General features: G+C 43.9%; 2 protein-coding genes across 12 annotated transcripts in view; both read left to right on the plus strand.

Annotated features, from left to right (window-relative positions):
• LOC112244933 (apoptosis-stimulating of p53 protein 1-like) overlaps positions 1-15973 on the plus strand; it is a 47150-nt gene extending 31177 nt beyond the window's left edge. For 5 of the 11 annotated variants that reach the window (XM_042329946.1, XM_042329948.1, XM_042329938.1 and 2 more), the window contains 13 exons: positions 4402-4576; positions 5007-5203; positions 5815-5979; positions 6802-6994; positions 7374-7502; positions 10678-10760; positions 11103-11532; positions 11764-12533; positions 12791-12931; positions 13173-13306; positions 13479-13645; positions 13927-14126; positions 14611-15973. In XM_042329946.1, the coding sequence (XP_042185880.1) occupies positions 4402-4576; positions 5007-5203; positions 5815-5979; positions 6802-6994; positions 7374-7502; positions 10678-10760; positions 11103-11532; positions 11764-12533; positions 12791-12931; positions 13173-13306; positions 13479-13645; positions 13927-14126; positions 14611-14652 (2826 nt within the window). In that variant the 3' untranslated portion in view covers positions 14653-15973. Of the gene's footprint in view, positions 1-2330; positions 2361-4401; positions 4577-5006; positions 5204-5814; positions 5980-6801; positions 6995-7373; positions 7503-10677; positions 10761-11102; positions 11533-11763; positions 12534-12790; positions 12932-13172; positions 13307-13478; positions 13646-13926; positions 14127-14610 lie in introns of those variants that run through there. The other 6 variants (XM_042329950.1, XM_042329939.1, XM_042329940.1 and 3 more) reach the window with 6 other exon arrangements.
• A 151-nt stretch (positions 15974-16124) lies between these two features.
• On the plus strand, positions 16125-19030 carry sdsl (serine dehydratase-like). The gene is made up of 7 exons (XM_024412864.1): positions 16125-16610; positions 17036-17075; positions 17156-17295; positions 17440-17528; positions 17815-18042; positions 18154-18284; positions 18468-19030. Exons 1-7 carry the CDS (start codon positions 16458-16460, stop codon positions 18659-18661), a joined length of 975 nt encoding a protein of 324 aa, XP_024268632.1. The 5' UTR covers positions 16125-16457; the 3' UTR covers positions 18662-19030.
• Positions 19031-23764: the final 4734 nt, after the last annotated feature.

Here is a 23764-nt window from a genome sequence, read left to right on the forward strand (position 1 = left end):
AAATGACAGTCCATCATTATTTTAGATGGCCAGTCAATCCGGAAAACTATCTAGCGCTATGATGAAACTGGCTCTCATGAGGACTGCCACAGCAAAGGAAGACCCAGAGTTACCTCTGAAGCAGAGGATAAGCTCATTCGAGTTACCAGCCTCAGATTGCAGCCCAAATAAATGCTTCACAGAGTTCTAGTAACAGACACTTCTCAACATCAACTGTTCAGAGGAGACCGCGTGAATCAGGCCATCATGGTCGATTTGCTGCAAAGAAACTACTACTAAAAGACACCAATAAGAAGAAGAGACTTGCTTGGGCCAAGAAACACTAGCAATGGACATTAGACCGGTGGAAATCTGTCCTTTGGTCTGAGGAGTCCAAATTTGAGATTTTTGGTCCCAACAGCCGTGTCTTTGTGAGACGCAGAGTAGGTGAACGGAGGTGTGGGGGTGCTTTGCTGGTGACACTGTCTGTGATATATTTAGAATTCAAGGCACACTTAACCAGCATGGTCACCACAGCATTCTGCAGTGATACACCATCCCATCTGGTTTGCGCTTAGTGGGACAATAATTTGTTTTTCAACAGGACAATGACTCAACACACCTCCAGGCTGTGTAAGGGCTATTTGTCCAAAAAGGAGAGTGATGGAGTGCTGCATCAGATGACCTGGCCTCCACAGTTAACCGACCTCAACCCAATTGCGAAGGCTTGGGATGAGTTGGACCGCAGAGTGAAGGAAAAGCAACCAACAAGTGCTCAGCATGTGTGGGAACTCCTTCGAGACTGTTGGAAAAGCATTCCATTTGAAGCTGGTTGAGAGAATGACAAGAGTGTGTGAAGCTGTCATCAAGGCAAAGGTGGCTATTTTGAATAATTCTAAAATAAATAATATATTTGGATTTGTTTAACACTTTTTTGGTTACTACATGATTCCATATGTGTTATTTCATAGTTGTGATGTCTTCACTTTTAGTCTACAATGTGGAAAATAGTAAAAATAAAGAAAAACCCTTGAATGGAGTTTGTCCAAACTTTTGACTGGTACTGTATATATATATTTTGTTGTTGTTGAACTTTTACTCCTTTTTCTCCCCAATTTTGTACATTTCAATTGGTAGTTACAGTCTTCTCCCATCGCTGCAACTCCCGTAACAAATTATTGTCCCACTAAGCGCAAAGGTGAAGGTCAAGAGCCATGAGTCCTCCGGAACACGCCCCTGTTTTAGCCGCACTGATTCTTGACACACTAATCGCTTATCCCGGAAGCCAGCCACACCAATGTGTTGGAGGAAACACCTTACAACTGGCAACCGAAGTCAGCTTTCAGGCGCCCGTCCCCCCACAATGAGTCGCTAGAGCGCGATGGGACAAGGACATCCCAGCCGGCCAAACCCTCCCTTAACCCGGACGACGCTGGGCCAATTGTGCGCTGCTTCATGGGTCTCCTGGTCATGGCCGGCTTTGACACAGCCTGGGATCGAACCCGGGGCAGTAGTGACGCCTCAAGCACTGCAATGCCTTAGACCACTGCTCCACTCGGGCGGCCTTACAAGGAACCATCTTGACCTCACATTCAGAAAACCGACTGGTGTCTATAGCTTTAGTCTCTGAGATGTCTGGCCATTTCTGTTATGTTGAGTGGTTGTGTTGGTTTAGCTTGGTTTGTGTCCATTACAGAACACCACAGTAAAACGCTTCAAAGCTTTTCGCATTGGACAAGTCCGGGTAGTCCCCCTTACTTCAGTCCCTTTTTCTTCCATTTGGTGGCTACTGAACATCAACCTGGTGCCATTTGAGTGTGTCCAGAGTGTAACTCATTCTGCTTGGTCACAGACAGTTGTTCTGGTTTGGCTCAGGTTTCAGTCCCTCCCTCTCTCTGCTGTGGGCTCCAGTCAGTCAACATGTGGGTCAGAGAGCAGATCTATATGTTATAGAGCTATACATAGATCCTCAGTTTACAAATGTCACCAGGGATCCATCTGATATGGCACCCTATCTCCTCTATAGCAATGGTATTCAAACTTTTTCAGCAGGGACCCCTTTTTTTCAGCCAGAATTTCTGGGTACACCATTTTGTCCACAATCATTTCTTGTGACCCTACCCCAAATATAATGACACAATCTTCAAATCGGTGCATTTCGATTTTTAGATCAACAAATAACCTTCACTTCATTCCATTTAAAAAAATATCTTATAAAAATGTAAATAAACCAATAAATACATTTACTCAATAACATTTTATTTTTCAAAATATTGTTCTCAGAAGTACAATGGTCAGGAAAAACTCTTCCCCAACTCATCCCACCACAAATGCTGTTTGTGCTGAGCAGCCAACTCTATTAAGACATGACAGGCAAGCAGGTAACATGTTTGTATTTTGTCCCATACAATAATCTGTACTCCACATTTTTTGTTCCTAAAAAATAAAATAAATAAGTTGGCGACCCCGACTTTGAATACCACTGCTCTAAGGAACAGGCCAGGACAGGGAGGCCTGTTTTACTGTGGTCTCAGACAGAGGGACATGCTAACATGCTATCAGGGAAAATAGATACCTGCACACTGTCAAAGGGTTTGGATGAAGATCCAAAAGAGATGCATCTGTTTACATGCAGGATACATTAACATGCAAACATGAGTGCTAAAAGGTCAGAGAGGCAGTGAGTGTGTGTTACCTGCTTGCCTGTCATGTCTTAATAGTGTTGGTTGCTCATCACAAACAGCATTTGTGGTGGGATGCGTTGGGGAAGAGTTTTTCCTGACCATTGTACTTCTGCTTATGCTTGATTTTTGATTGGCTGGGATATAGTTCACACATGGTCTGTTGTTGATCTGGTCACATGTGCTGTGGTCAGCTTGTTGTGGTCTCTGTGGTCATTTAAACACATCAAGCAGTTCCTAGATCATCTTGTGTGTGATGTTGTGTGCAGTCACTAGCTAGGTACAGGGTTATTGTTACTAAGGTCAGTATGGTCATTGTGTGAGGTGGCAGCATGCATCACCAGGGACAACGAGCAGGGACAACAACAGGAAGGGAATAGATGTCCGGCAGGAAATGAGGTCAGCGGTGAGCAGCCAGCTGCTGGGCTGTCTCAAGGAGAGGAGAGGATGGAGAGGAACCTAGAGGGTTTAACAGTTAAGGGTTTACCCTATTTTACCACACGCAACATACTGGAAACTCAAAATTAGCACCAGGAAAGCATTTACCTGAGACATCAGGGGACAACTTGTCATGTATTCTTTAGTATTTTATTGATAATCACATTTCCTGTTTAGATCCGATTGTGGATTAGGTTTTAACTGGTGTTTCTCAGTCTGAAGGTAAATATGTCTGTTTATGTTTTATTATGGGGCTGAGGAAACACTGGATGTTTCAACGCTGTCTATCCTATAAGCAGCCATGATGCCTTTTTATGTGTTGATGATTAGGGTAATACTGGTGATGCAGTTGACTACTAGAGGTTTAAAGAAGCTTCTATGACTTTATAAGCTACGTACATACACGTGTCAGTATGGGAATGTTTTATTTGTTCACTGTATTAACACTGTGTATTAATGTGTGTGATTAGCTGTGATTTTGGGTGTTTGCATAGAGTGGGTTACCGCTCTCATTTTGTCCTTCTATTGAACAGTGGATTGTGTTTAGTCAACACTCCCTGCCCAGTTCTCTCTCTCTCTCTCTCTCTCTCTCGCTCTCTCTTTCTGTGTCAGAACCTGCATTGTGTTTGCTCATTCTAGAGCAGACCTGAAAATTCTTTAGTCAGCACCACATAGCCTTGCAATCCCTTGTACTCACTACCTCATTCGCTCTCATTCACATACTGATTTGTTTTTCACTCATTCACTCACTCCACTACTGGTATGTATGGATTTGTTTTCGTTATTTAGATGATCTATCTATGTCATTTGCAAGGCTGGTATTTTTTGTATTGGAGAAAACGTGTGTTGGCAGCAAAGCCCTTTAAATGTTTTGATAAGAGAAAAATGGAGTAAGCTGAATTCGATTACATTTGCTGTGTGTCTCTTGCTCCCTCTTTTCTCAATACTTTTTATTACTTTCTTTCTCTTTTCACTCTCTTTTTCCTTTACCATCTCCTTCCTTTTCGTCCTTTGTTCCTTTCAGCTCTCTTCTGTGAGAACGGAGGTGTGTGTGGCTGTGTAGTGTGTGTGTGAAAGTTATTTCTAAAAGCAGGTCATTGTTATGTGCTTGTGTTCGAATATGTGTGTCTGCGTCAGTGTGTGTAATTTTATCTGTGTCTGAATGAAGTGGAGGAATGCTTGCACTACATTTTACCTCCCCACATCTGTAACTCATTGTTCCCCTCTGTCCCTCCTTCAACTCTCCCCTCCCCTCCCCCCTCCCTCCCCTCCCCTCCCCTCCCCTCCCCTCCCCTCCCCTCAGGAGCAGCGTTTGAGGTACCTGAAGCAGCAGGATCACACACAGGGCCAGACAGCGTCAGAGGCTGAGAAGCTGCAGAGGTTGAAGGAGCGAGTGGAGAGTCAGGAGGCCAAACTAAAGAAGATCCGCGCCATGAGGGGCCAGGTGGACTACAGCAAGCTCATCAATGGCAACCTGTGTAAGCAATGCACCAATACACACACGCTTGCGTGCACACACACTGCCCTGTTAACGTGGTGAAAGTAGAATCTGGGCTCCGTTCAGCTGTCCATGATGTCATCTCTTTCCTTAGTTCTGTCAGTGAGCCTGGAATCTGACCCTCCCTATGTTGTGGTCTGGAACTGGGTGTGTCTGGGTGTTGACAGGAGTTCTCTGAATGTTTTAACGTCTCCATGGTCTTACTGTAGCAGGGTCTTGTTCTGTATAACGTCCAAGGCTGCACCCTGCCTGCCACACACTGATAATGATACACTATACTCACTCTTCTCTCACACAGCATCAGACTTGAAGCATATGTTTTGATTTCTCCCTAACACACACATATACACACACATAATACATAGTTACTGATATTAGTGTATTGCGTCCCCTGTCCTCTACCCATGCAGCGGCTGAGATCCAGCATGTGAGTGGGCTGTTCCAGGAGAAGCAGGCAGAGCTGCAGTCAGCTGTGGTGAAGGTGGACCAGCTCACCCAGCAGCTGGAGGACCTGAGGAGGGGACGTCTCAACGGCCTGCAGCCCCTAGGAGGACCTCTCACTGGCACCGCCGCCCTGGAGCTACGCAAACTTTACCAGGAGCTACAGGTACATTTCCTGAAGAAAATGTGTGCTTGCTTCAGCCATTTAAAATGATATTTTCAGTAGTACTGCAAGTACTGTACAGAAGTAAACATCTCATCACAATACCACTAGATTATGATGAAACAGAGTCATGCTGAGAGATCAGTTTAATGTGACACATGTTTTTACGTAATACAACAAGAAATTACACTATATAAAGTAATGACACTTCAGATTCATATTTTCAGGGGGATGTTACATCATCCAGCTCTAGATCAGATGAAGGAGAGGAGATTAGAGTCAGATTTACATTTTCATTCTGAAGGACATTTGCAGCTTTTGTCTCTTCATCCCTCATCCTGCCAGGGCCTGGTTAAACAGAGACAGGACAGGATGCCCACTGGCGTGACTCTGCCATGCCACCAACGCGCACACACGTCCACTCGTGCACACACACACACACACACACACACACACACACACACACACACACACACACACACACACACACACACACACACACACACACACACACACACACACACACACACAGGAATGACCCTATTTCCCATCCATCTGACCCCTGGTGTGACTCACAGCCATGCCATTCCCTGTTCCCTCTGTGTCTCTGTCAGGTGCGTAACAAGTTGAACGCGGAGCAGAGCGGCAGGTTGCAGCAGAACAAGGAGCTGCTGAATAAGCGCAACACAGAGGTGACCATGATGGACAAGCGCATCTGGGACCTCCGCGAGCGCCTGCACAAGAAAAAAGCTGAGGCACGTCAAAAAGAGAACAACCCTGTAAGACCAGGAAGGAACTCTCACAAGCTCACCAGAGATACTCAATCTATTTCAATACCTTTGTGCTCCCAGAGATACTCAATCTATCTCAATACCTTTGTGCTCCCAGAGATACTCAATCTATCTCAATACCTTTGTGCTCCCAGAGATACTCAATCTATCTCAATACCTTTGTGCTCCCAGAGATACTCATTCTATCTCAATACCTTTGTGCTCCCAGAGATACTCAATCTATCTCAATACTCAATACCTTTGTGTTTCTAGAGATATTCAATCTATCTCAATACTCAATACCTTTGTGTTCCTAGAGATCTCAATACCTTTGTGTTCCTAGAGATCTCAATACCTTTGTGTTCCCAGAGATCTCAATACCTTTGTGTTCCCAGGGATACTCAATCTATCTCAATACTCAATACCTTTGTGTTCTCAGAGATACTCAATCTATCTCAATACTCAATACCTTTGTGTTCTCAGAGATACTCAATCTATCTCAATACTCAATAACTTTCTGTTCCCACTCACTCTTACACTCAGACCATCAGCGCATATGCAGTAGTATAGCACGCCTACACACTGCACTGCACAGTGCCTAGTGAAAGTACTCACAGTTTTCACATTTTGATGCCTTAAAAGAAGTTTTTAAATTTGCAAATGTAAGCCAACAAAATGCTAATAATTTCACTAGGCACTGTTTATACATTCAGTATGTAGGTAATTGGCTTCACTCTCTGTCTCTTTGAAATTCTCTGTAATCTACAGAAGATCATTGTGATTTTAAGTATAGCTGACATTGTATTTCCCGTCTCTCTCTCCACTCCACAGCTTAACAGGATAAATGGGCCTCCCTCCCCCCAGCCCACCCCCAGCTGCTCAGGGCGCGTGGCCGCTGTGTGTCCCTATATCCAGGTCCCCGTCCCAGGCAGACAGGAGGGAGGCTACGCTCTGCCCCCAGACCCCTTAAAATCACAGTCTGTCCCTGGGACTGGCCCCATCAACCATGGCCGCTCTAAATCAGGTCAGTCCCTGCTCCACACTTTGCAGCTTTACCTACTTTATCACTCTCAAACTACTGTTTGTCAGACTATATCTGTCTATTTGGGACACCTTGGTTGATCTTATCTCGACAGTCATGAGATTGGTAAGGAGGAGGTGGTAGAGGATTTTAGTTCAGAGTGGTAGCAGCACGTAACACCTCTGAGCAGATATTTCAAATCTAAACTCGTCGTATTTTTGTGTTATCTGGCTCAGCTTTCTCTAACTTCCTTTCCTCTATTCTCCCATGTCTGTCTGTGGACCTCTTCTTCTCCTTCCCTTACTCGTATCGTCTTTTCCTGCTGTTGTTGTCGTCGTTATTGTTGTTGTTGTGACCACGGTGTGTGGCGGTCTCGGCTCAGCAGAGGAGGAGGGGTGCGGTGTGAGGAAGCCCTCCGGCCAATGGAAGGTCTCAGATTTAGACATCATAGTGGACCCCGTGGAGCTGAGAGAGGGGTCCCGGTCCCCCTCAGGGTCCCACGGTGCCAACAGTGAGTCGGCAGCCAGGGACCAGGGCAGCAGAAGGAGAGGGGCTTCAGTAGCATAACTCAATATCAACAACAGTGCTTAAACATGAATTCTGATAGTTATGTACACTACCGGTCAAATGTTTTAGAACACCTACTCATTCAAGGGTTTTTCTTTATTTTTACTATTTTCTAGATTGTAGAATAATAGTGAAGACATCAAAACTATGAAATAATACATGTGGAATCATGTAGTAAACAAAAAAGTGTTAACCAAATATATTTTATATTCAAATAGCCATCCTTTGCCTTGATGACAGCTTTGCACACTCTTGGCATTTTCTCAACCCGCTTCAACTGGAATGCTTTTCCAACAGTCCCGAAGGAGTTCCCACATATGCTGAGCACTTGTTGGTTGCTTTTCCTTCCCTCTGCAGTCCGACTCATCCCAAACTATCTCAATTTGGTTGAGGTCGGGGGATTGTGGAGGGCAGGTCATCTGATGCAGCACTCCATCACTCTCCTTCTTGGTAAAATAGCCCTTACACAGCCTGGAGGTGTGTTGGATCATTGTCCTGTTGAAAAATAAATGATCTCACTAAGCCCAAACCAGATGGGATGGCGGGTTCAGAATGCTGTGGTAGCCATGCTGGTTAAGTGAGCCTTGAGTTCTAAATAAATCACAGACAGTGTCACCAGCAAAGCACCCCACACCATAACACCTCCTCCTCCATACTTTACGGTTGTAAACTCATGCGGAGGTCATCTGTTCACCCACACCGTGTCTCACAAAGACACCGCGGTCTTTGTGAGACTCCAAAAAATCTCCAATTTGGACTCCAGACCAAAGGACAAGTTTCCATCATTGGCCCAAGCAAGTCTCTTCTTATTATTGGTGTCCTTTAGTAGTAGTTTCTTTGCAGCAATTCAACCACGAAGGCCTGATTCACACAGTCTCCTCTGAACAGTTGCCGGTTACTTGAACTCTGTGAAGCATTTATTTGGGCTGCAATTTCTGAGGCTGGTAACTTTAATGAACTTATCCTCTGCAGCAGAGGTAACTCTGGGTCTTCCTTTCCTGTGGCGGACCTCATGAGAGCCAGTTTCATCATTGCGCTTGATGGTTTTTGCGACTGCAGTTGAAGAAACTTAATGTTCCGTATTGACTGACCTTCATGTCTTAAAGTAATGATGGACTGTTGTTACTCTTTGCTTATTTGAGCTGTTCTTGCCATAATATGGACTTGGACGTTTACCAAATAGGGCTATTTACTGTATACCACCCTTACCTTGTCACAACACAACTGACTGGCTCAAACGCATTAAGAAGGAAAGAAATTCCACAAATGTACTTTTAACAAGGCACGCCTGTTAATTGAAATGCATTCCAGGTGACTACCTCATGAAGCTGGTTGAGAGAATGCCAAGTGTGTGCAAAGCTGTCATCAAGGCAAAGGGTGGCTATTTGAAGAATCTCAAATATAAAATATATTTAGATTTGTTTAACACTTTTTGGGTTACTACCTGATTCCATATGTGTTATTTCATCGTTTTGATGTCTTCACTATTATTCTACAATGTAGAAAATAGTCAAATTATAGAAAAACCCTTGAAGAGTAGGTGTTCTAAAACTTTTGACCGGTAGTGTACATGCATGTATATAGTTATAACATCTACCTAAAACTAATGCCACAGCCTTGCCTTCCCTCCTTACATAAAATATGTAGCTACAGGTTGAATCATTATGTAACTATTGTGTTCATCTTCTGTAGGCCTACTATGAGGTCCCATTCATTTCTCGCCTAGAAAATCAATTTATTTATATTGGAATTGAATGTTATTGTGTGAATATTTGTAGCCAAAAATACCACAGTCAGTCTAAATGACCTCGATTGAATAATGGGAAATGGATAGACTACATGGTTTATTTGTATGGACAAAAAATAGATCTATGATGTTCGAGAAGGGGTTACTGATGCATAGTTGTACACCTCTATGAATGTACAATTCAAACGGGACTCATGTAGAGAGAGGCATGATGTGTCCTCTTTGATGGACTTGTGCTGCGTCAGAAATGGCACCCTATTCCCTATATTGTCCACTTTATTTGACCAGAGCTCTTTGTGGGTCCTGGTCAAAACTAGTGCTCTATATAGGGAATAGCATGCCATTTCAGGCTCAGCCTTAGATGATGTAGCGCCTCTAGTGCTCACCTTTAATAGGACCGGGCAGTTGTAATGTTTGAAAGGGAGAGTAGCAGTGGCTTTGCTGGCACAGACACTGCAACAGGTTTAATAGGAAGCCTGGCAGGCAGACAGACAGGATGCAGGGAATAGTTTACCTCCAGACAGACTATGTCTCCAGGAGAGCTGAGCGAGAGAAGAGAGGGAGAAGGAGTGAGAGAGAGATCCTCTTGGAGTGATAGACATTCTCTAATCCCTTTAACCTGATCTAAACCGGATCAGAAACGGGGACTAAAATACACACAGCACATACTCCTTGTTATTAGAAGTGACACTGTGTCCCTCAGGTCAGTCTGTCCTGCAATATAGGTATGGAGGTCACCCTGTTCCTGTACTGTGCCAGTCTGTATGAGACTAATCTCTAGTTAGTCTAGTCTCTAGTGGACAGACGACATAAACGGTACTGGAGATCTGTCATGATACAATGGGATGCGCGGGATAACGAGCAGCATTAGTTCCCGGTGCTGTGGGCAAATTGTGATTTCGCAGGTGTTAGCATTTTTGAATTTTGGAAGGGGAGGCAACATTTGGACTCTAACTTGCAAAGAGAGAGGGTGGAGCTCTTCGTTCCGGTTCCTATCCTCTTCTCTTAACACATATGGGCCCAGAACTTAATCGAGCATCTGACCAACTACGCAAGACTTTAGTTCTGGGTTAACCGAGATTAGTATGAGACACAAGGCAAAGAGAGCAACGTGATCTAGAAATGGAAACGTATTAGCCTCAGGTACTAGTTCTTCAAATACAGTGTTGTGTGTGTGTGTAACTGTACTTTCAGTTGCTCATTTAGACTACGTCAACATTCTATCGATCACTTCTCAAGACAACTAGAATACCACAGCCCATCTTCCCCAACCTTTATACGGATACACAGACTACTGGGTCCTGCTGTCCCCCCCCCTCTTTTATCTCTTGCTTTTCTCACTCAATCCCTCTCTTCTCTACCCCTCCTGTAGCCAATGATGCAGTGTGGCCCACCCTGAGTAAAAGTGTCTCCTCACGCCAACCTTCAGATTGGAGGAAAACCAGCCCAGACCAGGTGAGATCCCTACTTCACCTCCCACTACTACGGTCATTGAGTACCTCTCAATAGTCTAAAGTAGCTTCCTGTCATCATCTCCTCTCCTTCACCTGCACTGTTATTCTATAACTAACCATGAAAAGCAAATTCCTAGTAGGCATTCTCCACCATTTTGCTTTCACAGACCCTGTTTTTTCAGATCAATAAGGACGAAGGAGAGGACACAAGTAGAGAATCCACTTTAGACTATTGAGATGCAGCCATTTACTTTTTGCTCTTTCGCACATTCCTTGGACTCTCTCCTTCCTACTGTCCTACATGGACGTCTATCTAACTGGTTCACTCTATTTCCTTCCACAGAGCCTTGACTCCAGTAAGCTACCAGGAGGATCCGTGTCCAAACCACCACCCATCTATGGTACTTACCCTGCACCTACTGGTCACCCGTCTATAGTCTGCTCTACCAGCTCCCTGCCCAGGTCTGCCCCTGCCACCTTAGCCTGGCAGCGCTCAGCCCCAACCCCTGCACCTCCTGGTTCCTCCTCCCAGCAAATCCAGCAGCGCATCTCTGTCCCCCCCAGCCCCAAACCCCAGCCGGGCCAGGGAGAGAGGCCTGACCCCCCGTTGGCTGTGGCTGTGAGGCCCTACGTCCCAGACAGGTCCTCCTCCAGGCCTCAGTCCCCCAGGAAGGGCCCAGCCACCATGAACTCCTCCTCCATCTATCACATGTACCTGCAGCAGCCTGCAGCCAAGAGTTACACACTAGGAGGCAGATCTGCTGTCAAAGCAGGTAAACCCCTCAATAGATTAACATGATATTTTGTAAAGAGTCAGTCAGACCTGGGTTCTAATTTCCTTCAAATAATGCATCTGCACTTGATTGAGCTTGTCTGGCACAGTAGGACCAATGTAATAGTCCCAAAAGTGCAAACCCATTTGATTCCAGATAACGCTTGACTTTCCTGTTGGGCCTCAATCGGTATGGTCCTATAATAATGTATTTATCTCCTTTTGTTTGTAGTGTATGGGAAACCAGTGCTTCCCTCCAGCACCTCTCCCTCCCCTGTGCCCTTCCAACATGGGGCACTGTCCCCAGGAGGAGGCCTGGGGGGTGGAGAGGACATGGTGGACAGGGAAGGGGACACCACAGAGGGTAGATTCCTACCCCCTCCCAGTGTGGAGAACATCCCGCGGCCCCTGAGCCCCACCAAGCTGACCCCCGTGGCCCACTCCCCGCTGCGTTACCAGAGCGATGCCGACCTGGAGGTCCTGCGCCGGCGGTTGACCAACGCGCCGCGCCCGCTGAAGAAACGCAGCTCCATCACAGAGCCAGAGGGCCCCACCGGACCCAACATCCAGAAGCTCCTGTACCAGCGCTTCAACACCCTGGCCGGAGGCATGGAGGGCAGCAACAACACTCCGTTCTACCAGCCTGTCTTCATGGGTGGTGTCCTGGGATGTCCTGACATGGACAACATCAACACTGCTAATGGGAACCTGATGGAGACAGCCTCCCTTGTGGTCACTGCAGCAGAGGGTCCCAATTCAGACCATCGCCTGTCCCCTTCCTCTGACTCCAATGAAAATCAGCAGCAGAGGACCCCCCCACCCAGTGAGGCCATTCCCTGCTTGCCCACCCCCCAGCCCAGCAAGGAAGACAACAACAACAACAACCAGCCTGGTCTTACCACCACCAGCACCACCTCCACTCCAAGGCCCATCCCTGAGGCCTCGTCCCCCCAGCAGAAAGACACCTCTCCCCGGACTGTCACACCCCCAGCACTGCCTAAGGTAAGCCTGCGGAGCTACAGCTCCACAATGTAACAGCATGCTTCCTTTTGGTACGTCATAATTCATAGGGTTCAGAGTTTCTCCTGGTCAGGTCACACGGTAAGCAAAAACTCCTTGAAAAAAAGAAAGTGATGACTGTAACTCTGAATTATGTTCGAGTTGCCATCAGAGTTGCAGACTTCACTTTCTTCACAGGAAAAACTCTCTGCCTTAGTCATGACATTAGGTAGAGAGTAACTCCCCTTTCTCTGTCTCAGCAGATCAAGAGGACTAACCTGAAGAAGCCTGAGTCAGAGCGGACAGGCCACGGGCTGCGGGTCAAGTTCAACCCCCTGGCCCTTCTACTGGACGCCTCTCTGGAGGGAGAGTTTGACCTGGTGCAAAGGATCATCTATGAGGTAATCATACGCTCTTCAATTCAAACTATTATCCCAGAAGATAAATGAACTGTGTTGAGTCTTCTCATTTTACATACCATAGACTGTCAGCATGTGAGGGATTTCAAACTGACATCTAAATCATCTACCTTTAAAGATTTTAATGGCTTTAGTGACAACTGTTAATGTAAAAAAGTCTTTATCATGATTATTTAATTTAATCATGAAATAAATGTGATTGATTGACCCTTTCACCATGCAGGTTGAGAATCCCAGCACAGCCAATGACGAGGGCATCACCCCCCTGCACAACGCTGTATGTGCTGGACATCACCACATCGTCAAGTTCCTGCTCGACTTTGGGGTCAACGTCAATGCTGCTGACAGTGATGGATGGTGAGGACATACACTGTTTAAACCCTGCTGTGACCATTTCTCTTTACCTTCCTCTTTCACTTGATATTTTCTATTTCTTTCACCTTAGCTTTGCTCACCTGTATTTAAAATGGTCAAGACTACACAATGTCTCCATGAACGTTTCTCCTTTTGTGTCCGTCATAATATCCAGGACCCCACTACACTGTGCAGCCTCCTGTAACAGTGTACATCTCTGTAAGATGCTGGTGGAGTCAGGGGCGGCCATCTTTGCCACCACCATAAGTGACGTGGAGACAGCGGCTGATAAGTGTGAGGAGATGGAGGATGGATACACACAGTGTTCCCAGTTCCTCTATGGTGAGTGGTGTTCTATAGAGAGACATATGGCTCCTGAACACAAACAACCCATAGCCCCTACACCCTACACACTAGGAACTCGTGCTAGGATATGTAAAATTGGATAGGTATAAGCAATATGGTGAAAGCTCCACCTAACCTATCTGAAGGCTAGGTGAAGTTCCAACGTCATTGTTTGGCCAGGGTTTTCTAGACAGGGCCATGGTTTTGTGTCAGGAAGGTTCAATAGTTTTTCCATGTGAACTGTGAAGTGACCCTCTTCCCCTCTATCCGCCCCCCAGGGGTGCAGGAGAAGCTGGGTGTGATGAATAAAGGGTCAGTGTACGGGCTGTGGGACTACGAGGCCCAGAGCTCAGACGAGCTGTCCTTCCACGAGGGAGACGCCATTACCACTCTGAGCCGCAGGGACGACGCTGAGACAGAATGGTGGTGGGCCAGACTACATGACAAGGAGGGATACGTGCCACGCAACCTGCTAGGGGTAAGGCCAGCCACCATGATGGATACAACTATGGTCTAAATCACAAGGATGTTAATATGAATCCCCAAGATGTTAATATGAATCCCCAGGATGTTAATATGAATCCCCAGGATGTTAATATGAATCCCCAGGATGTTAATATGAATCCCCAGGATGTTAATATGAATCCCCAGGATGTTAATATGAATCACCAGGATGTTAATATGAATCACCAGGATGTTAATATGAATCACCAGGCTGTTAATATCATAGATATCCTTTAATTATGTCATTAATGTGGTGTATTTATGCTTATATACTATGTATAAGATATCCCCAATCTTGTTTGAAATTACATGTTAATTAAATGTTAGTTGAAATTGATTAGGAGCTTTAACCCAATGACAGAAGTGGCATCTCAAAATATTTGGAAATAAATCCTATGCCTGTATAAGCTGAATATTCCTTAAATATGAACAATAACGTTTTCTTCTTCTTCTTACAGTTGTATCCAAGGATCAAGCCTAGACAACGTTCTCTGGCATAGAGAAGATGACGCACGTTGCTGAAAAGATAGTGCACGTTGTTGTGCTGGGACTGGGCTCAGAGCTGGAGCTGACAAGACTTGCAGACAGTGGCAGCGCCTGGACAGTGCCCTCTCTCTGTGTCAGTCTGTGCCACCCCAGAACAAAGGACAAGGGCCAGGGCATGGATAGAGTGGCCTATATCTGGACAGACAGACAGACAGACAGAGAGAGAGAGACAGACAGATGGACGGACGGACGGACAGACAGGCTCGATATTGGTGGTCACTTACCAAGTAGGAAGAAGAGCCAGCATACACCATCCATAGATCCCTGTCTGCATTTAAGGTTTCACTTTTCTCCCTGACTAAGCTGACTTTTTCTCATTGGTTCATGAAGCAATGAAGCACCATTTTTACTTATTGTTTTGCCACCACCCCTCATTCAGAGAATACTCTGGAACTGGGCTTCCCATTTCCCTCTCTCGCTCAGTGTTTTTCTCCTGTGTGTCAGTCGAGTAAGGACTTGAATGTGATAATCTCAGAGAAGGGAGCAGAGGACAGGACAGAGGCAGTCATGGGTTAGTGAATGTGGGTTTGAACTAAGTGCTGTTAGATGAAGATGGACAGTTACCCAGCAAGGCAAATCTCCAGGGTTTCAGTGGAGGAAAGAAAGCGAGAGATAAGACAATGTTTTTACGAGATGAGAAATGGACAGGATGAAATGTGACAGCAGGTGCTATTGAACGACTCTGAAGGCTGGTTAAAGCTACTGAAAGAGATGTGGAATGTTTAAAACAGTCATACAATATTGGTTTTATTTTTGCGAACCAAAATGTGTTCGTTCTGAAGGAATGAGGGGAAGAGGTAGTGCTGGGATAGGAAAGTGAGAGGTGCAGTATTTTCTTATACAGATATAATAACTATGAAGCTAACGATGAGTGTGAATTGAAACTAAGCTCATCAAACACGCATAGGCCTACAGTATATAAATGCTTTATCACCCAAACAGGAGGTCTATAGTTAGGATCTCTCTTTGGCGTTTGTATTCATATTGAGTTCAATTTAGGCAGAAGTTTCTACATTGTGCTATTTTCCCTATTTTTGTTTCAGGTTGGTTGTTGTCTATTTAATAGCCATCATGCAAATTGATACACAATTTCATCACTGAGTATAGCCTACCTGTTGACCGACGCTGGCTTGATATACTGGTTGTGTATTACAGTCTACTGTATGGATGGGTTATGTGACATACAAAACAAACACCAATCAATATGCTGCAAAAAAATGTAAATGCACACAATAAATAATTATTTCCCTTGAATGGGAGTAAAAAAAAATGTAACATAGAATGCTGTATGTTGTTATAGTAATAACGTCTCACTATGCTATGCACAATGCTTGCTTACATTGGCTGCAGTTTTCATACAGTCTACCAAACAAGAGTTAATAACAGGGGGCGTGTCGATTAATTTATGATCTATCCCACCTCCTTTGAAAGCTAAACATTAACGGATAGATATGGCAGTTTATGCAAAGGTCAGGGATAAATCATGTACTGATTGTCGCAGCAAGCTATCTTGTCACAAAGTTGCACCGCCTACGACTGACTACAAACGGAATATTGTTCTACAGTAGCCTACTTCTTGCCTATTATTGTCTTGTCATCCGCAACGGAATTGCAATTTTAGTTGACAGCGGTACATTGCGTCTCTCTGTGGATTGGGCACATTGGCGAGAAAAGAAAACCTGGATTTGCACATACGCAATTTACGCACTGTCATTCAAGGGGACATCGAATACATCCAACGTTGTTATCCTGAACCCTCATGGCAAGCCCAAAAGCCTTTCACATAAATAGCCCGTTTTTGGAGAGCATAGACATGTCAAAACGGACGGGGACCGAAGTGTATTTAAAAATGGAAAGTTCCCAACCATCCGGTTCATTCAAAATCCGTGGTATCGGACACCTGTGCCAAAAGGTAGGCATGTTCAAAGGGTTGAAGTAAAATTATCGTAAATCCAATTTACATAACATCTAATGACAACCATACGTAGAATAGAGATTTAGTAACATTTCAAAGATTAGCCTATTGTTTTACGCAAGTTATCAGCCTACATACTGGAAACAAACAACCTCACACGCACAAACCTTTGAAATTCTGCTCATCATGGAAAATATCCGCCTTTATTATAAAGATTTTGTTTCAGGTTTATTTAGTACTGCTCAAACACTTGTGCGGTAACACCTCCTAGTGTTGACCAGATACATTTTTATTTAATGCTTCCTTGAGTTCATGATGATAAGAACAGAGCAACGTTTCAATATATAAATAACACTTTCCCAGTTTGAATTAAAAAAAAATACACATCTGATCAATGGCATTATACTTTTTTAAATTTCTAGATTGCAGGACCAGAGTCCAAAGGAGTTGTTTGCTCTTCAGGTAGTAGACGATTTATATAATAATATTTCCAAGTGATCCAAACATTCCCCAATATGACAATATCTTTATGTTGTGTTCAGGTGGCAACGCTGGGATGGCCACAGCCTATGTGGCACGCAAACTAAACATTCCAGCAACTATCATTGTGCCTTCATCCTCTCCTGAGCTGATTAGGGAGAAGCTAAAGGACCAGGGAGCCACGGTCAGAGTAGTCGGCAAGGTAATCCCGCCAATTAGTGACCACCTCCCCTCTCTAGTTTTTTCCAGCCTTATAACCAAAGACTGATTTACTTGTGGACTTTGTAGGCTACTCTGTTCCCCCAGGTGTTTGTTGCCATTTGTCTGTCTCATTTTTCCTGTTCAGGTGTGGGATGATGCCAATGATGAAGCCCTGCGTCTGACCCAGACTGATGGCCTGACCTATGTCCCACCCTTTGACCATCCTCTGCTCTGGTGAGAAAATACTCCAGTCACACCAACCTTAAATGAGCCTGTAAGGGGCATGACTTCTAGAATGACCGACTTAGATCACAAATAATGGTTCAGATTCTGTGAAATTAACACCATTCTTCTCCTATTAGGAGTTGCTGTTGCCTTTTCTTTTGAATGGACAGTTTCCCCACCCCTTTTCTTCTTGTTTGTCTCATTTTTTCCCCCTTTCTATTTTGTGTAAAGTGTATGGTGACACATTTGTTTGGAAATTACACATTAAATATGATTTGATTTGATTCTCCCCCAGGCAAGGCCATGCCAGTATTGTGAGAGAGATCAAGGCCTCTCTTCCATCCAAGCCTGGGGCTGTAGTTTTATCTGTGGGGGGAGGAGGGCTGCTCTGTGGGGTGGTGGAGGGCATGAAGGAAGTGGGATGGGCCAGTGTGCCCATCATCTGCATGGAGACTGAGGGAGCAGACTGTTTTAACGCAGCAGTAAAGGCTGGCAAGATAGTCACCCTCCCTGACATCACTAGGTGAGAAGAGAACAGAGATTACACTGAGATATTCATTTAGTTTTATGTTATATTCAAATATTTTCTACTCTATTCCATTGTAATGATCTGGCATGACGGTTGCATTGCCAGTGAGGCCAAGTGTCTGGGTTCGAAGACGGTGTGCAGCCAGGCCTTTGAGTACATTAAGGAGGGCAACATGAACATCATATCAGAGCTGGTCACTGACCAGCAGGCCTTGCAAGCAGTGGAGACCTTCCTGGGTGAGGTTATACCAGACACCGCTGTTGTCAGATGGCGCATTCTAGAATTGTTTTAAATGTTCAATACATCTCCATACATTACTCTGCTTTATTTGATGTATAGTTATATCTTAAAAGAAACGTAGCTACTGTTACAACTATGACTAAAACGATATATGTGGGTGTGTGTGTGTCCCCGTCCAGACGAGGAGCGTGTGCTGGTGGAGCTGGCCTGTGGGGCTGCGTTAGCGGCTGTGTACTGTGGTGTCATCCAGAGACTGCAGGGTGAGGGCCGGCTGCCTGTTCCCCTAGCAGGACCCCTAGTCATGATTGTCTGTGGAGGGAGCAGCATCAACCAGGCACAGCTGGAACATCTCAGGAAGGTCCTCAACAGATGAACACAGAACATGGAGCTCCTAGGCTGAGTCTCAAATGTCACCCTATTCTCTATATAGTTCACTACTTTTGACCAGGGCCTATAGCCAAGTCCCATAGTTGATCAAACAATAAAATATTTGGCTACAGCACATACAGTATGGACGAGGCTATTGGATTTCCACCAGCAGGTCATGGCTCCAGACTGTTTTAATGAAAGATTATGAGGACCGATTCGTAATTAGTTTTTTATTGCAGCTTCTCACCCTGTTGTATACATTTTCACAATGTTGACTAATGCTGCCTCTAATTTCCCTGCTTTGCAATCAGTGTCACATTTGGAAAATCTCTGACAACCTTTTATGTCTCATAGAATAAAATCTGATATACTATTCAGTAGTATTTATTATCTGTACATTTAATGCTTTGTTCAAATGCAGTTACTATTTGTTACCAGCAGGTGGTACTCCTTGTTGAGAATTCCAACCAAAAGACCAGTGGACTTGGTAGGCTATATTAAGAAGACAAGCGTTGCTTAACTTCTGGCATCATTCTGTTTCTATCGGCTATAAGCATGTATTTTCTGGTATTCCATTGTTTATTTGATATACATTTAGGCTACTATTTTGTTTAAGCTGACATGGTTGATGAAACAGTCTTAACCCAACGTGGCTATGTTTAACAGATATCAGTAGAAGCCTCATAAAATCTATCATATAATCATCTAAAATAGTAATGAAAAAGCAGAGACAGGTTAAAGAAGGATTTTTAAGCCTTGAGACAATTGAGACATAGATTGTGTGTGTGCCTTACAGAGGGTGAATGGGCAAGACAAAATATTTCAGTGCCTTTGAACTGGGTATGGTAGTAGGTGCCAGGCGCACTGGTTTGAGTGTGTCAAAAACTGCAAAGCTACTGGGTTTTTCACGCTCAACAGTTTCTCGTGTGTACCAAGAATGGTCCACCACCCAAAGGGCATCCAGACAACTTGACACAACTGTGGGACACAATGTCTGTGAGTTAGACACCATCTCCCAAGCTACAGGGTCATAAGAAGCACCGCAGAATGGAATAGCACCATTGCTTATGTGAGTTTATTGAATGTGACAGTTTTACCTCACACTTATGAAGCAGTTCACCAAGGCACTAGGTCAGTCACAGTTCTACCAGGCCTTTCCAGGAAGAGAGTTGATTTACAAATGTAAGTATGATTTCCCAGCACGACTATAACAATTCAAGATTATAGTAAAACATTTAGTTTTAAAAAAGTAATAAAATAAAGTAAGGTGCTTTTCCTCTTTTTGGACACTGATATGTTGTAAATGACAGTCATTGAGATCCACTATGAAGATGTGATTAAGCTTTCATTTCTTTGAAATGCTTTTTAATGACTATTTTCATAGTCTATTATCCCTCCCCCAGGGGATGGAGTCTTAAAGGATAATCTGAGACCAGATCAGAGACATTAGAGGATTGATTCCCCACCTCCCTTAAGAGGACATCTTCCCTCATATTCGTTGAGGTTGTATCCCAAATTACACCCTATTCCCTATATAGTGTATTATTTTTATGACCAAAAGTAGTGCACTATATAAAGAATAAGGTGCCACTTGAGAAGCAGCCTCAGCTATCAATGATGATGCCTTCCAGACAAGGAAAGTACAGGCTGGTACAATATTAGGTATAGACATTGGCATACTAACTTCTTTCTTTACTGTAATGTAGTTAAAGGAAGTAACGCTGTAAGCAGTTTTCATTGAAAACTATCACACGTGTAGCCTTTTAAGTGAAAATACACAAATGTGTTAGTAATGTTTAGTGTGGATGAAATACATGTATGTTTGAGATATGAAAGATTTAAGAGCGGGAGCAAAGAGCTGCATAGTTTGCCTGTCTGCTAAAAAATGTTTCTTTGTTCTGTTCGCTAGGTCTATAATACAGTAGACTAGTTTATGGAAATAGTGTTGCAGTCCCAACTTTATTCATCCCAGTCATTTTTAAACAAAGCATGACATATTATCCATCATGTTCTTTGTGTGCAGGTAGGAGCGCCAAGCTCAGAGCCACTGATGGGGCGGGTACTGAACCAATCATTAATCCTCCATCAATCACAACCTTTGATGTTTAGATGTAAGTGTGTAGGCAAGGCTTGATGGGTTTTTCCTTTGGTTTAAAACTATAAATCAAGTGCTGGAAATCAAAACTTTGTAAAATAAACATTTGTTTCACTTGCTGTATGTTCTATCTGCCTTATGAAGAGCTCTTAGCTCTCACATTTCCACAGTGAAGTTGTAGAGGCCTTGTCTGGTTGGCTTTGCTTAACAGAGGTGGGCAGTCCTCCTAACAAATGTATTGGTATCAGGCATTTAATCAAAAGATCACTATGAAGTCAACAAGTCTACATGTTTGACCTTTAGGTGAGGCAAATGAAAGTGACAGAATCATCACAAATGACTCTGGTTGAGTTACAGTACAGCTAAGTCAGAGAGAGAACAGAACAGACCTGTGAAGAGAACAGAAAGAGAAAAAAATAAAGAAATCCAGGAATAAGTAGAGAACAGAGACAGGAACCTTAGTTTGAACTCTACAGTCATGCCTGCCCTGCCTGACAACAAAGACCAGTCAGTCTGTACAGGGTGCTTATCCCTGGAGCAGTTTTACTGTGCTGTACTGACTGTACACTACAGCTACATGCCTCTATTAGCCCTTGAGCAGGGTACAATAAGCAGGCCCGGACAATTTAAATATTTACGCAATACTCCCAGGCCAACTTTTGGAAGTGCTACCCTTCGTACATAAAGCAGACCAACCAGCCCCTGACGTCACCCTATGCTTTATGCCTGCATGCCTCCCTCCCTTCACTGGCTCTGGCTCTTGGAAGGGTGAGCAGAACAGAACCTCGTCCCCCCCCCCAAAAAAAAAACTAAAACTCCTGAACCAACACTTGCAGTTGAGCCATTTTTACATTCATCATCACTCCATCAAGGGAAATATCTATTCTTTATAAAAAAAGATATCTAAATACGCTACAGAACACCCACTCATTCAAGGGTTTTTCTTTATTTTTACTATTTTCTACATTGTGGAATAATAGTGAAGACATCAAAACTATGAATTAACACATATGGAATCATGTAGTAACCAAAAATATTTTTTTAACAAGTCAAAATATATTTTATATTTGAGATTCTTCAAACAGCCACCCTTTGCCTTGATGACAGCTTTGCACACACTTGGCATTCTCGCAACCAGCTTCACCTTGAATGCTTTTCCTACAGTCTTGAAGGAGTTCCCACATATGCTGAGCACTTGTTGGCTGCTTTTCCTTCACTCTGCGGTCCGACCATCTCAATTCCAAACCATCTCAATTTCGTTGAGGTTGGGGGATTGTGGAAGCCAGGTCATCTGATGCAGCACTCCATCACTCTCCTTTTTGGTAAAATAGCCCTTACACAGCCTGGAGGTGTGTTGGGTAATTGTCCTGTTGAAAAACAAATGACAGTCCCACTAAGTGCAAACCAGATGGAATGGTGTATCTCTGCAGAATGCTGTGGTCGACATGCTGGTTAAGTGTGCCTTGAATTCTAAATAAATCACAGACATTGTCAGCAGAAAAGCACCCCCACACCATAACACATCCTCCTCCATGCTTTACGGTGGGAAATACACAGGCGGAGATCATCCGTTCACCCACACCACGTCTCACAAAGACACGGTGATTGGAATCAAAAATCTCCAATTTGGACTCCAGACCAAAGGACACATTTCCACGGGTCGATTGTCCATTGCTCGTGTTTCAAACAAGTCTCTTCCTCTTATTGGTGTCCTTTAGTAGTGGTTTCTTTGTAGCAATTTGACCACGAAGGCCTGATTCACACAGTCTTCTCTGAACAGTTGATGTTGAGATATGTCTGTTACTTGAACTGTGAAGCATTTATTTGGGCTGCAATTTCTGAGGCTCTAATGAACTTGTACTTTGCAGCAGAGGTAAATCTGGGTCTTCCATTCCTGTGACAGTCCTTATGAGAGCCAGTTTCATCATAGCACTTGATGGTTTTTGCGACTGCAGTTGAAGAAACTTTAAAAGTTCTTGAAATGTTCCGTATTGACTGACTTTCATGTCTTACAGTAATGATGGACTGTTGTTTCTCTTTGGTTATTCGAGCTGTTCTTGGACTTGGTCTTTTACCAAATAGTGCTATGTCCTGTTACACCCCCCTCCACTTTGTCACAACTCAACTGATTGGCTGAAACGCATTAAGAAGGAAAGAAATTCCACAAATGTACTTTTAACAAGGCACACCTGTTAATTGAAATGCATTCCAGGTGACTACCTCATGAAGCTGGTTGAGAGAATGCCAAGTGTGTGGAAAGCTGTATTCAAGGTAAAGGGTGGTGTCAGGAGTGCGTAACTGGTGGCATGGAAGTCAAACGCAGGAGAGCAGAGCTTGGTAAATAGCCGGAGCCGTTTAATGTACATAACTACCGGGATACAAAAATAACAAAACACATGGGCAACAAAACCCGTATTGCACCAGTCACATAAAGCACACGTACTTACAAAAAACAATTCCCAACAAGGACATGGGGGAAACAGAGGGAACATATACAACATGTAATTAGGGAATTAAACCCAGGTGAATGCGACATCCAGACAAAACAAATGGAACATGAAAAATAGATTGATGATGGCTAGAAGACCGGTGACGTCGATCGCCGTCGTGACAGGTGGCTATTTGAAGAATCTCAAATATAAAATATATTTTGATTTGGTTAACACTTTTTTGGTTACTACATGATTCCATGTGTGTTATTTCATAGTTTTGATGTCTTCACTATTATTCTATAATGTAAAAAAATACCACAAATAAAGAAAAACACTTGAATGAGTAGGTGTTCTAACATTTTTGACCAGTAGTGTATATTTCAGGATAATGTGTATCCCTGGAAACAATCAGAATTCATGTAAACATTACAGTTTTGAAAATGGAGCATGTCCAAAAAAGTGTCCTCTTGGCACAATTTACCCCGGGTATGGTCTAAATTGAGCCACGGAACAGGGTAAGTGATCTACTTTGGTTTAGATACAAGCATCATGAAACTGCTAAGAATGCATAAGAATGCTG

This window comes from Oncorhynchus tshawytscha, linkage group LG11 (assembly GCF_018296145.1).
Source record: "Oncorhynchus tshawytscha isolate Ot180627B linkage group LG11, Otsh_v2.0, whole genome shotgun sequence".
NCBI classification, from domain to species: Eukaryota; Metazoa; Chordata; class Actinopteri; order Salmoniformes; family Salmonidae; genus Oncorhynchus; species Oncorhynchus tshawytscha.

Excerpts from the sequence above, each read along its gene's own strand:
- sdsl (XM_024412864.1), top strand. The coding sequence starts at position 16,458 with ATGGCAAGCCCAAAAGCCTTTCACATAAATAGCCCGTTTTTGGAGAGC. Across the intron at positions 17,529-17,814 it reads TTTGACCATCCTCTGCTCTG|GCAAGGCCATGCCAGTATTG; the intron begins GTGAGAAAATAC and ends ATTCTCCCCCAG. Across the intron at positions 18,285-18,467 it reads AGCAGTGGAGACCTTCCTGG|ACGAGGAGCGTGTGCTGGTG; the intron begins GTGAGGTTATAC and ends GTCCCCGTCCAG.